This window comes from Silurus meridionalis, chromosome 28 (genome assembly GCF_014805685.1).
Source record: "Silurus meridionalis isolate SWU-2019-XX chromosome 28, ASM1480568v1, whole genome shotgun sequence".
Classification (NCBI taxonomy): Eukaryota; Metazoa; Chordata; class Actinopteri; order Siluriformes; family Siluridae; genus Silurus; species Silurus meridionalis.
The window spans coordinates 13,513,603-13,526,356 of NC_060911.1; the positions used below are offsets into that span (position 1 = coordinate 13,513,603).

The following is a 12,754-nucleotide window of genomic DNA, read 5'->3' on the forward strand; positions in this document are numbered from 1 at the left end:
TCTACTTCAAAGCCACTTGAAAATAAATGCACCTTAAAACGTGGTTCTGATAATGGCATGCTTTTCAGCCTCCATGGAAATGCCCCATTTATTTATTTTCTCCTTTTCACACGTTTTCTCTCTGATGGACCCTGTTGAACACGGTCCAGTTTCTCTGTGTATCTGCATGATGGATCAGTGGCTGCGGTTGCAGCATCACTGCAGGCTATTAACTAAAGATCCACAACAGCCCGAAATTTGAGGCTTCCCGAGCCGTCATACTTGAATCAATCGGGACGAGATCCTGAGCCTCTGTATTGCTTGGATTTACAGTTCATGTACATTTACTTTAACCTGAAATTAGTGAAAGAATACATTTACATGGCTGAGATTTTCCATTCAGAGAATGTTAAACAACATTTGTATGAACTGGAGCAGAGCTCAATGTATCCATCGATCCATCCATCTACTGAGACAGTTTCTGCATCAGTGATTTTATTTTCAAAACGTTACGCCCATACTTATGCAGGGAAAGTTATGTGTATTCAGAGTCTGGTTACGCTTCTGCTTATGTCTTGCTCATTTTCTTGGGTATTTATTGTTTACAGAGTGTAAAAAGTCAGCATAGGTTCAAACAGTATAAAAATCCACTTCTCTAATGCTTCTGCTATATATATTATTTTTATAAATTTTCTTTGGCTATGTGACTTTTTCTTGAACAAAATCAGTAGTGGTGTTTTTTTAGTACTGTGTACACCTGAAAAAAATATTTTATTATTTTTAAATTATAATATGGCTTTACATATGAGCACCCACTGAATTATTTGGGGTTAAAAAACAAAACAAATTGGAAATGAACAAAATCTATTATTTATATAGATATGTGTGTGTAGTAATAACAGATTAATAACAGAATTATAATAGATTTTTTTCCTGTTTTAACAGTATGAAAATCCACTTCTCTTCTGCTTCTGCTCAAGAAAAAGACTTACAGGCAAATAAATAAATAGATAAATAAATAAAATTCAAATTTTATATATTGTATATACATTATTATATATAATGTATATATAAATTATATTAAATGAAGTGTTTTTTTTAGTACTGTTAAAACCTGAAATAAATCTGTTAATTATTTTCAAATTATAATAAAGCTTTACATATGAGCACCCTCATGAATTGCACCCCAAATTGGAAATAAACAAAATCTTGTAAAAATCACATCTGACAAACAAAACAGCGTGACATAAAATGTCCTCATGTCATGTCCAGGACGATATTCTGAACGGGTTTTTAATAAGGAATGCTACAAAAAGGGCAGCGAGTCCAGTTCTGGTGAAATGATTGATCCACGTTATGATTTCGTGCCTTTTTTATTGCACAGACTGTGGAAAGAAAGAAAGATGCAGAGCATGTCTGCGGAAGACAGCGAATTACTCGCATTTCACGCCGTCGCAGTTCAATACCAAACTGCTCATTTCTAATTAAGAAAAACACGCCACAGTGTTTAGTCAATACGCAGAGTGACTCGGCATCGACTCAAAAACACCAATTAAACATATTTTTTGTCCATATAGATTTCCTTATTAAGTTCTCCGATCTTTTCTGACCTGCTTCTGCTCCTGCTTCGTTAAAATGCCCCCAGTGTTTGTCTTTGATTGACATTGACATGTACTCGTTTGCGTTCTCAGGTACCATTTCGGTTAACACGGTTCGCACGCCCTACCAGGCCCCAGGTGAGAGCGAAATCTTGGACCTGGATGACCACCTGTACCTCGGAGGTCTTCCTGAGAACCGAGCGGGACTGGTGTTTCCGACTGAGGTGTGGACGGCACTGCTGAATTACGGCTTTGTGGGCTGCGTACGCGACCTGTTCGTTGATGGCCAGAGCAAAGACGTTCGACGTATGGCTGAAGTCCAAAAGGCAATGGGGGTGAAGCCATCTTGCACCAAAGAAGCACCCAAACAATGCCTGAGCAACCCGTGTCAGAACAATGGCATCTGCAGAGAAGGATGGAATCGATATATATGTGACTGCGCTTCTACCGGGTTCCTGGGACGTTCTTGCGAAAGAGGTGAGTGGCGTTTTAATTATTATAATAGTTTCTAGTAGTATATTAACTGTAATAATTTAATTCTCTATATACACTCACTAGAGGTAACAATGACCTCCTCTGCTACTTCCTTTTCTTTTGATCATTTTACGAGAAGTTTTCTTCTAATAAAACCCAAGTAATTCATTTTCTTCCATCTGATGTCCGTCATACAGTGAATAAAGAGTAATTATGGGTACAGTTTGAAAGCCGGTACCCTAAAGAAACGTCGGACCACATATACCTTTGGTCATTAGGAGTCATTAGGATTTGTCGCTTTACTACGTCGTGCCCTATTTGCATGCATGGAATTGAAATGTCACAAGCCCTGGCCTTCTCTGAACGCCCTCAAAGCCAAAAAGAGGTCATCTTTTCAAACTTTTGCAGAATGCTAATTAATAACAAGGTTGTCAGGCTACAAAACAGAAATAGTTGTTGTTTTTTTTTTTTTAATTACCTTTGAGGAAACTGACAACAAGCAACTTAATGAAGGTTGTTCGATTTCAAATGCAAATCTGCAAGCGTCTCACTGCTCAAATTAGGACTCTATTTGTTTTCTTTTTTAGCCAAAACTACAAACTGCCTTCAAATAAAGAAGTACTTAATGGAGAGCAAACAGATCAGGATACCTGTTCATTCATGGACGAGTTTGAATATCGTTACATTTATATTTATGACATTTGGCAGATGGCATTATCCTTATCCTTATCCAGAGTGACTTACAGTACAACTGAGCAGTTGGGGGTTAAGGACCTATTTGCAAGGATCCCAGCGGGGGCGGTTTTGGTGTTTGCTGGGACTTTCTTGACATACTAATCCAAAGCCCAATGTCAACCATTGAGGTACCACCTTCTGTTTAAATGTTTCTGGAAATCAATCATCAATCATCAATCCAACCATCAATCAAGACAAACGTTTCTGAAACAGTGAATTTATACCAAAAGTAAGGTTGAGGTTTAGTGTATTCAGAGTCGGGTTATGCTTCTGCTTAAATCTTGTCTATCCACCCTTAAAATGTGCTTTATACTTGTCACAGTGAAATTCTTTCTTGCATATGCCAGCGAAATTTAGGAAGCTGGGGTTAGAGCACATGATCAGCCATGATACAGCATCTCTAGAACACCGATGGCTAAGGGACTTGCTCAGGGGGCCCTAAGAGTGGCAGCTTGGCAAAACCAGGGCTTAAAACCCTGATTCTTTCAGCCCCAACCAGTGACCCTTAACCACTCAACAGTATTTAGGACCTCAGGATATGGATGGGGCTTTTTTCCATTGTATAACATTATCCAGATATGATAATGGATATGAGGAGATCGCCAAAAATACCAACTGTAAAAACATTGTATAATCTTGTTGATTGAGGTAAAGAATCAGCCTGTTATTTCTATTTTATTGACACTTCCGAAAATATAGAATAGTATTGGGACGCCTGACTTTTTTCAGCCATATGTGCTTCTTCACCAAATTGTTACACCAAAATTAAAGGCACCAATTTGTACAGGACACATAGCAGATCTTTTTGCTTTCTTGAACCAGCAGACCAAAAACCTGTTCCACCATAGCCAAAGTCCACAAAACCAGATTTATGAAGACATGTTTTCCATGGGTTGGAGTGGAAGATCTCCTGCTATAGAGATCCAACCCTAGTGAACACCATTGGGATTAATTTTTCATGCTGACTGCACCCCCAGGCCTCCTCACCTCCATCAATACCTGACTTTAATAACACCTTTGTGTCTTCATTGGATATTAGGGGTTATTATAAGAGCAAATAGGGAAAATGTGGAATTGGATGTTCCAGAAAGCACATACTAATCTTTTGGTCAGGTTTCCACAATCTTTTATCCGTATCGTGTCTATGAAGAAATGGCTTTTCTGTCTCATGTGTTTTATAGCTGCTAATTCTTTATGTCTGTAATGGGAAATTAAAGTAGCAGGTCAGGCTTTTAATTAGCTTAAACAGGCTTCAGTAGCCCTTTAATATGTTAATTGTGTCATTCCAGACACATTTGTCCGGTTTCTATTCTGCATTGGCGGTCTGTTAATGATCTCAAAATAGAGCCCAGGAGCTTAAAACATATTGGAGACGTAATGCGGCAGCGTCGTGCGAGACAGGCAAAAGACGCGTGCACACGTATGGCTTTCTGACAGGAACCTTCTGTTCTCTGATGCGGAGGCGGGACTTTTTTTTTATTATTAATTTTTTCCTGCATTGAAAATCTACACTAAAAATAAAAAAAAAAGGGACATATAAAAGCCTGTTAAACCTGAATAGCTTTAAATCATATGAATGTTCTGTATCTGAATGGCTGGCAAGTTGTCTTCCTGTGTATCCATTGTGAAAAATATTAAATAGTCTCAGCCTATAGTTTTTTCTTTCGGCTTCTCCCATTAGGGGTCGCCACAGCGGATCATCCGTATGTTTGATTTGGCACATGTTTTTACGCTGGATGCCCTTCCTAACACAACCCTCCCCATTTATCCGGGCTTGGGACCGGCACTGGCTTGTGCAACCCTAATGGCAGGGCCGCAACGGTGAGAGCGCCGCATCCTAACCACTAGACCACCAGATAACCCCTAGTCTTAGCCTACTTAACTTAGTAGGACAGAATGGTTGAGGCTGGAGTCTATGAAAGCGTTGACAGAACATCGAACAACGTTTCTTATGTATATAGTGGTATTAGAAGACATTATTTGTTCAATAAAAAAGAGTGTGGCAGAGAAAAGTAATAGCAGGAGGGATTTGGGATAGAAAGTATCTCCAAGAGTAAAAGGGAAAGTTTCTACAATTTCTAAGTCTCTAGTCAGACCTGTGCTGGTGTACGGTTTAGAAACAGTGGCATTGAAGAAAAAAAAAAACAGGAGGTGGTTGAAGGAGGAGTTAAGGATTCATAGGTTTTCAGGAGGGACGAGGATGGGCGGGATTCAAAATGTATTAAGGAACCAGGGGCAAACGAGGTGAGAGCGGCATAATAAAAAAGGAGTGGAAGGCAGATTTTAGAGAGGGTGAAGGAGGCCATCTATGTCCAGGTGGAAAATCCTTTTCCCAATAGAGGTGGAGGTCTTAGAGCAGCGTGAAAAATAGGAGACAGGTTCATCCTTCCTGAAGAAGATCAAGACCTTATCACAGGTCCACTATTACAGTCGCACCTAAAGACTCCTCAGTCTACTCCAATATTCATTTGGTCGCTACCCCCCTATACTTTTATACACTCTGGGGTAGTTACATCCTAACGACTCCCCTATTACTCCTGACACCTCCCTCCCCACTGTTACCTCCCCCTTTGTACCTATCCAGGGAGGGAAGGATCGCCCCAGGAGCATAGAAATTTGTAGAATCTGGAAAACTTCCCTCAGGCATATAGAAGAATAATCCTGCAGATGGAGGCTCCAGCCAGAAGGAAAAGATGAAGGCCAAGGAGGAGGTTTATGGAAGTGGTGAGGGAACAAAAGCAGGTGGTTGGTTTGAAAAAGGCAGATGTCGAGGACAGAGAGGTATGGAGACAAATGAAAGAAAGGAGACAATTAATTGAAAATGTAAAGTGTATATAAAGGAATACAGAATACAATCTGAGGACACGGCATCTGGATGTAGGTGTATGGAAGTGTATTTTGACTAAATGATATGAAGTGTGTACAGTGTCTCATTAAGCTTTATAGCAGCTGGTTAGTTAGCGAGCTCAATCACACTCCAATTTCTTAACAAAAAAAAAAGAGAGAAAATACACAAAAACAAGACAAATGTGACCTACTAACCCTGCTGTCATGGTGTTGCTCATATCTGTGAAAAAATGTGGACCTAATTGGGTTTTTTTTTTTTTGTGTGTATTCCATGTGTGTGTTGTCCCCGGGTGTGTAATTAGGCAGAGTTTTTCCTGCGTGGCTGATGTGTGGCTGAGAGGTGAAATCTTTCCAACCTGGCCTGCGCCAGATGTTGCTGTTGATTGCAATTGCATCTCTTCGCAGGCGTAGCTCGGCTCGGAGAGGAACGGCGGACGCAATCGCTCACTGCCATTTCATTTGCGGTCGCGTTCGGCTTCGTCTCCGATTTGTCTGTCGAGGGTTTCGAACTTCCAAACCGTTGCGTGGATCTCAATCACGAAACTGGTTCTGTCATGCTTGAGTGTAAAACATCTGAACTGTCAGGATGAGTATGATGGGCTACAAGTCAGATGTAGGTTGAGGAGGCTTGAGGTGCATTCACATTTATTCCAAAAGTTTATCAACAAGGTCGGAACTCTATAGTGGGAGATCTTCCATCCCAACCCATGGAAAGCATATGGAGCTGGCTTTCACCAATTTGAGTGATCCTAGTTCAAGTGAAGAGAACATTTCATGCTTCTGCATCCTTAGACTTCATCTTCTTCGATTTCTCTGCCTGTAGCAGAGGAGCGAGAGTTCTGAACCCCCAACCCGTTGTCCTCAAGCCCCTGGTGAGGATCCCAAGGACATAATTGAGGTTTTGTCATGATGACTGTGGAACATCTAAATGTTTGTGGACACCAGATAAGATTCGTATGTGCTTAATTTTTAACATCTCAGTCCACATTGAGTCCCTATAAATGATGTTCCACTAGATTTTTGGGCTCATTCAGCCACAAGGTGAGGAGGCTTGAGATACACTCAGCGTTCACATTCATCCCAATACAGTTTGAGTTCTAGAGCAGCAGATATTCATGGAGATGGTTTTCAGTACTTCATGTCACACCGGTACAGGTTTGGGTCTCCTAGTTTAAGGGAAGGAAACATTTCATGCTTCTCCATCCATAGATGCCTATACAGTAGTGTGCCTCCGGGTTTTGGAGAACAATTTCTTGAAGAACCACATATGGCTGGAAAAGCTTGGTATCCCAATAAAGTTGCACATACAGTGCATTTATGTTAGGAGATTCCACAGTGTATTACAAGCAATTTATGTATTAGATTTATTATTATTTTTTGCTTTATACTTTCACCACTAGAGAGATTTTTCCTGGCACAGAAGTCAAAGGCATGGTCCATCCTTGAAATATCCTCGAAGATACGTTTTTTTTATGTAAGCTACATGCACAAGCATGAAAAATTTATTTGAGGGCCCCTGGAGGAAAATTTGAAAAGCAGTAGACCACTACAGGAACACAGTATACCTTGTATATAATAAATCTGACCCTCTTCCTTTAAATCCGACACTGTTGTGAATCATTAGATTTTTTTTTTTGCTACTCTTTGCAAAATTTTCTAAAAAAATAAAAAAAACCAGATACCATCCTTTGTCCTGACAGGACAGCAACGGCGGAATCCCGATCCGGTCCGAAAGACGGATACAAACATGGCGTCGGGGACATTTATAATGTAAATAGTCTCGGCTTATTCCAGGAGTCAGCTTTTTGTCTGCTCCCTTTATCACGTCGGGTTTGTTTGCTCCTCTGTAATGTAATTGATGTCCATAAGATTCCTCCAGATGCTCGGGGTGAAAAATTACTGTTGAAATAGCGAGGTTTGAGTGTCGGCTCTTTTGTAATGGATTCGTCCTGCAGATGCCTGATAAACTACTGCTTCTGTAATGAAGGAGTGGGAAAAATCATTTGCCACAGGGCTGAGATGAATACTCAGGAACACTCGGTCACCAGAGCGACTTTTCTTTACAAGAATCTTTTGTTCAATTGATTATTTACATCAAAGCAACAGCAAGAACAAAACAAAAAGAAAAGAAAACACCCTTTATAATAATTTTTGTGTTAACACAGATGGATGGATGGATGGATGGATGGATGGATGGATGGATGGATGGATGGATGGATGGATGGATGGATGGATGGATGGATGGATAGATAGATAGATAGATAGATAGATAGATAGATAGATAGATAGATAGTTTTTTGTTCTAGTTGTCCCACCCTGAACCACTGTATTCAAAGCATCATACTTTTTGTCCATTTATAGCTACACTTAAAAGTATCTCCTTGAAACCATGTTTTTCTCATATTCACTTATATTATAGCTGCTATAAACTCACCAGCTCCTTTTATTTTTTCTTAATGGAAGTAAATTAGGGGTAAATAAAAAATAAAATAAAATAAATAATAAAACACAGCTAATTATGTTACAGAGAAACCAACCAATCAACAAAAAATGCTTTGTCCTGAAAAAATCTAAAAACATGAACCAAGTTTCTAATGATATCAGTGATTTCAACTGCTTCTAACCAGTTTATGAGGTTCCATCACCATCCCTGTGAATGAGAGCTGCTTAGAGCTGCTGACCAATCAGAATGCAGTATCTCTATATGAAAATAAAAAGGATTAATTTGAAAATACTTGGGCATAGAGCGCAAGAAACGGACAAACCAGATGTTCCTCACACCTGGAGGTGCGTGTTCGGCTTATATAAGCTTCATCGAGGAGTGTCAGACACGTGGGTGCCGGAGGAAAGCGGGGTCTCACTCTTTTTTTAATGCTCGCTCTTTTTCCGATTGCGCTCGCCGTGTTTTCAGGCCAGCTGTTCTGACGTGTCCTGATTTTCTGCTACACTACAGACAGCAACGCCAGAACGAGAAAGCGGTGAACAAAGTTATCGGTGCGTGATGTTCCAGCCTGCGGCAAAACCCTGACCACCGCATACGGTATCGAGGGACTAGAGAGAGACAGTAAGGGAAAAAAAAGAAAGACATGATAGTTTTCCTGATTTCAATACAGCAGTCTGGTTAGTTTCCTGTCTGTATCTCAAACATCCTCCCTCATCTTATCTCACTTAATTATCCCAGAGGTTTTCCCTTGTAAGGGAGGCTGGAGGATTGTACACTGCATAGCCAGATGTTACCGAAGTCCAATTGTATGTTCTCTGCTAATTGGACAAGATGGAACTCCAATTCAGGAAGGAGACAACTTCTACAAGACGTCTGAAAAGTCAATGTGAGAAATGATTGATTGATTGATTTTAATACTTAACAAATACTGGGTGGCACAGGGAAACAGGAAATTTAGAAGCTAGGAGTTAGTGATCCTGTGGCATTGGTAATTGTATGAACTGGTGCGACCTCGTTTAAAACCCTTTGCCATTAGTTATAGTGGAGCAATGGAGAGGTGCTACAAAGATAGATGAATTCATGAATGACCTTGTGTCCCACACCTCCTCACTATCCCTTCACCACCTTCACTTAATCCGAGGAATCTCAGGGCGCTCCGATAGCTAGGTAGCTTGTTTCCTACGATGTAGCACAAGAGTCAGCGCTCGATTATGAAATACGCACAATGCCTCTGAGCCACACCCATCTGTTTGGACCTGCATATAGGTTTGTCACATTCCTGTAGCAAAGGCAAATTTGCACATCACGGGTTGTTGTGAGGGGGACGGCACGCGAAGGCTCGTATTTCTGTGCATTTGCATTTGTCTCCTCATATGTGTACAGGAAGAATACTTTTTTATTACACTAGACAAGCTACTGTGTAGAAAAAAGAAGACCTATCAATCTAATAAAGTCATGAACAAACTTCGAACAATTACCTTCCCGGCAATAATTACCGCACCACGGCAGGCGATCACAGGAAACTGAACTGCAAGCGGCTTTCAGTTGCTTGTCATCACTTGTTTGCTCTTTGTTTTAATAACAAATTCATTAGCCACCTTGATTCTCACCTTACTGACTTACTCATAATTAAAAACGGGAGATATAATGGATCGAATTTCTCTCAAGTGCTTGTCATCTATTAGATAATACCTCTCATGCAGGTTGTTTTCTACATTCTGAGAGTGTGCATCCATTTAAATTACTGACTGAAACAATATGGGGTAAATAACGATACTCTTAACTTGTATTGGGATTAGCGCTGATTCCTTCACATCCTTTGGCATGACTAACAGCAAAGAACAACACCAATGACATACCTAGTAAAGCCCAGCAGAGGATGTACTTTCCCTGATGACTAAGAAAGAACTGTTGGACCAAATCTCCAGAACAACTGCAATCCATACTGTGTCCCATTCTGGCTTGGCTCTGCCACCCAAGTGGACAAGCATCCATTTTAATGACTAGTAAGGTCTGCGGAGTGCATCATCAGGACCAGCTTGCCCTCCCTTCAGGACCAGTACGAGGTGGTATCAAAAGGTTTTGAGACCTACTCTATTTACAAGAAAGTACTTTATCTATGTTAACACTATCACCTTCAAAATAGGCCCCTCGCAATAGAGCACTCCCAGCAGATTTAAGATTTACGCTCTATATCCTCAATGGTGCCAAAATTACGACCTTTGAGCTACGGGAAATGGGCGAAGTCTGCAGGAGCCAAATCTGGCGAGTAGGGTGGATGTGGAAGTAAGATCATGTGGATCATTCTTAGACGATCATCACGCACAAGCTACCGAACAGTTTACATTTTTAGGGTGGGTGAGCTCATTAAAGGTCTTTCTGATCTCTTGTCGTCTTCCAGTGATGTTCTTCCGCTCTTGAAGTAACTCAGAATACCTCGAACGACTCGTTGCGTCATCACCTTATGTATGTCATGTCAAAAGTCTTTGTGGCAGATTTTCCCAGGTTTCCCCACAGAGTTTCATGTTTGCTCCTTGATGAAATCCCAGACGTGCTAAGGCACATGATCAGAATAGCACCAGTCAGCACCATTAGTCTTGAATCATTGATACCACCTTTTTTATGCCCTATGGCATGGAAATAGAGGTTCCATAGGATTCTCAGAGCGTTTTACCTCAGATACAGACTGTTCGGACTCATTCCTTGTATCAAACTGAAGACTGACAGATTCCAAAATAGCTTTTCCCAGTAGCCACAAAGATTCTAAACACCCCCAATAACCCCAACCCTGGACTTTGTACTCAACAGTTACTCGATTTCTATTTCTATTATTCTTTAACAAACTGGACAATTATTGCAGTGCATACTTTTTTATCATGGGCCAATAAGCACTGTTTCTATGCTTGGTCATCCAGGATTATGTCATGTCTAATTGTCTTTGTATTAGTCTTTTGTTTCATCCAAATCAGAATCAAGTCCTTGTGTGGGCAGGCATGCTTGACCAATACAGCTGATTCCGATTCTTAGGGGTTCTTTAGATGGTTAACACCTTTTTCCTAAGAAAGCTTTCATTGGAACATTTTTTTGCAACAAAAGTCAACACCCAGTGTCTAGCTCCTTTCAAGGTTTTTTTTTTAAACATTGTCACCTTTGGCTCTCTAATTATGGAGAAATGTATTAAATGAAACCATACACACTTATTCTGCATATTCCCTTGGAATCCTAACCCTGAAATTTTACCTTCATCTGAGTTGGGACACTTAAGTGGTAGCTATGTAACTAGGAGTCCCAAGAAGCAAAGTGGTAACTCAATCTCTTGAGTGGGAGCTCAAGAGATTAAAGCTCTGAGTAACTGATTGGAAGGTTAGTGGTTCAAGCTCTTGGGCCCGCCAGCAATCACTTAACCCTCTGTGCTCCAAGCGTGCTGTATCATGGCTGACCCTGCACTCTGAACCAGGTTTCCCCAAAAGGGAACACCTTTGGGGTGAATTGGAAAGCTGACTGCACCCAGGACTGCTCACCTCACCTACATCAGTAGCTATCTTGTGGCTAAATGAAACCAAATCTTTACAACATCTAATGGAACATCTTCCCAGAAGAGTGGAGGTTGTTGTGAGACGAATGGGGACTAAATGTGATTTAAATGTTAAAAACTCTTATGGTCAGGTGCCTACAAATTTTTATCTATATATAATCACTATAACAAAAACTGTAACTATTCCCACTTTTGAAGAACTCTTTGCAAGTAGAACAAGCAAAGAAACTTAGAAACCAACCTGTTGGAAACCTTTTTTTAGGGTTTAGATAGGATTATTATTAGAAACAGAAATCTGGTAAACTAGCCGTATTTCATCCTCAAAGAATCCCCTTTTGAGAAACAAAGAATCCTTGGCTGCCTAATGACACTGATAGAAGCAGGCTTTCAGAGGAGTTATTCATGACATTGATTTGAAACTTGAACCCCCTGGTGTGAAGCATTCTTAGAAATCTCTCCAGTATTACTAGGAAGTACAGGTACTAATATCTTATGGTCTCATTGTTATGCTGCAATCCAATGGTCTTGGTTTTGGTCCAAAAAGCTTTAAGTGGTTAAGGCGTTCGACCTTTGGATCCAAAGGTCTTGAGTTTTAATCCCAGCTACTCCAAGCTGGAACCAAGCCTAGGCCCCTGAAGCAAGGCCCTTAACCATCATAGCTGTGCTGTTGTATGAATGAGTAAGAATAAATATGATTAAATGTCACTCTGTTGACTGTCAAATGTCATAAATGTAATAGCAAATGTGGACAAAAAAGACTTGTTTATTAGATGCTAATCTTTGCCTTTCATCCACAGATGCAACTATCCTAAGCTATGATGGCAGCAAGTTTATGAAGATCTTCCTCCCAGTGGCTATGCACACCGAGGCCGAGGATGTAACACTCCGGTTCCGGTCACAGAGGGCTTATGGGGTCCTTATGGCCACCACATCACGAGACTCTGCCGACACACTACGCCTGGAGCTGGACGCCGGACGAGTCCGCCTGACAATTAACCTAGGTATCGGCGCCTACGCTATCCACACGTTCATACCTCTCTTTAAAGTCTTCAACACCACTCAAATCACTTAATGACCAAACACATGGGAATTTGTCTCAAAATCTAGTGAGCTGCCCAGAAGCAGATGGACTAGTGGGTAGCA

At 40.7% G+C, this 12,754-nt stretch overlaps 1 protein-coding gene across 26 annotated transcripts in view; it reads left to right on the top strand.

Annotated features, from left to right (window-relative positions):
- LOC124381709 (neurexin-1a-like) overlaps positions 1-12,754 on the top strand; it is a 316,092-nt gene that overhangs the window by 107,750 nt on the left and 195,588 nt on the right. For all 26 annotated transcript variants that reach the window (XM_046843553.1, XM_046843558.1, XM_046843570.1 and 23 more), the window contains 2 exons: positions 1,671-2,054; positions 12,409-12,612. In XM_046843553.1, coding sequence (XP_046699509.1) covers positions 1,671-2,054; positions 12,409-12,612 — 588 coding nt within the window. The remainder of the gene's footprint in view (positions 1-1,670; positions 2,055-12,408; positions 12,613-12,754) is intronic.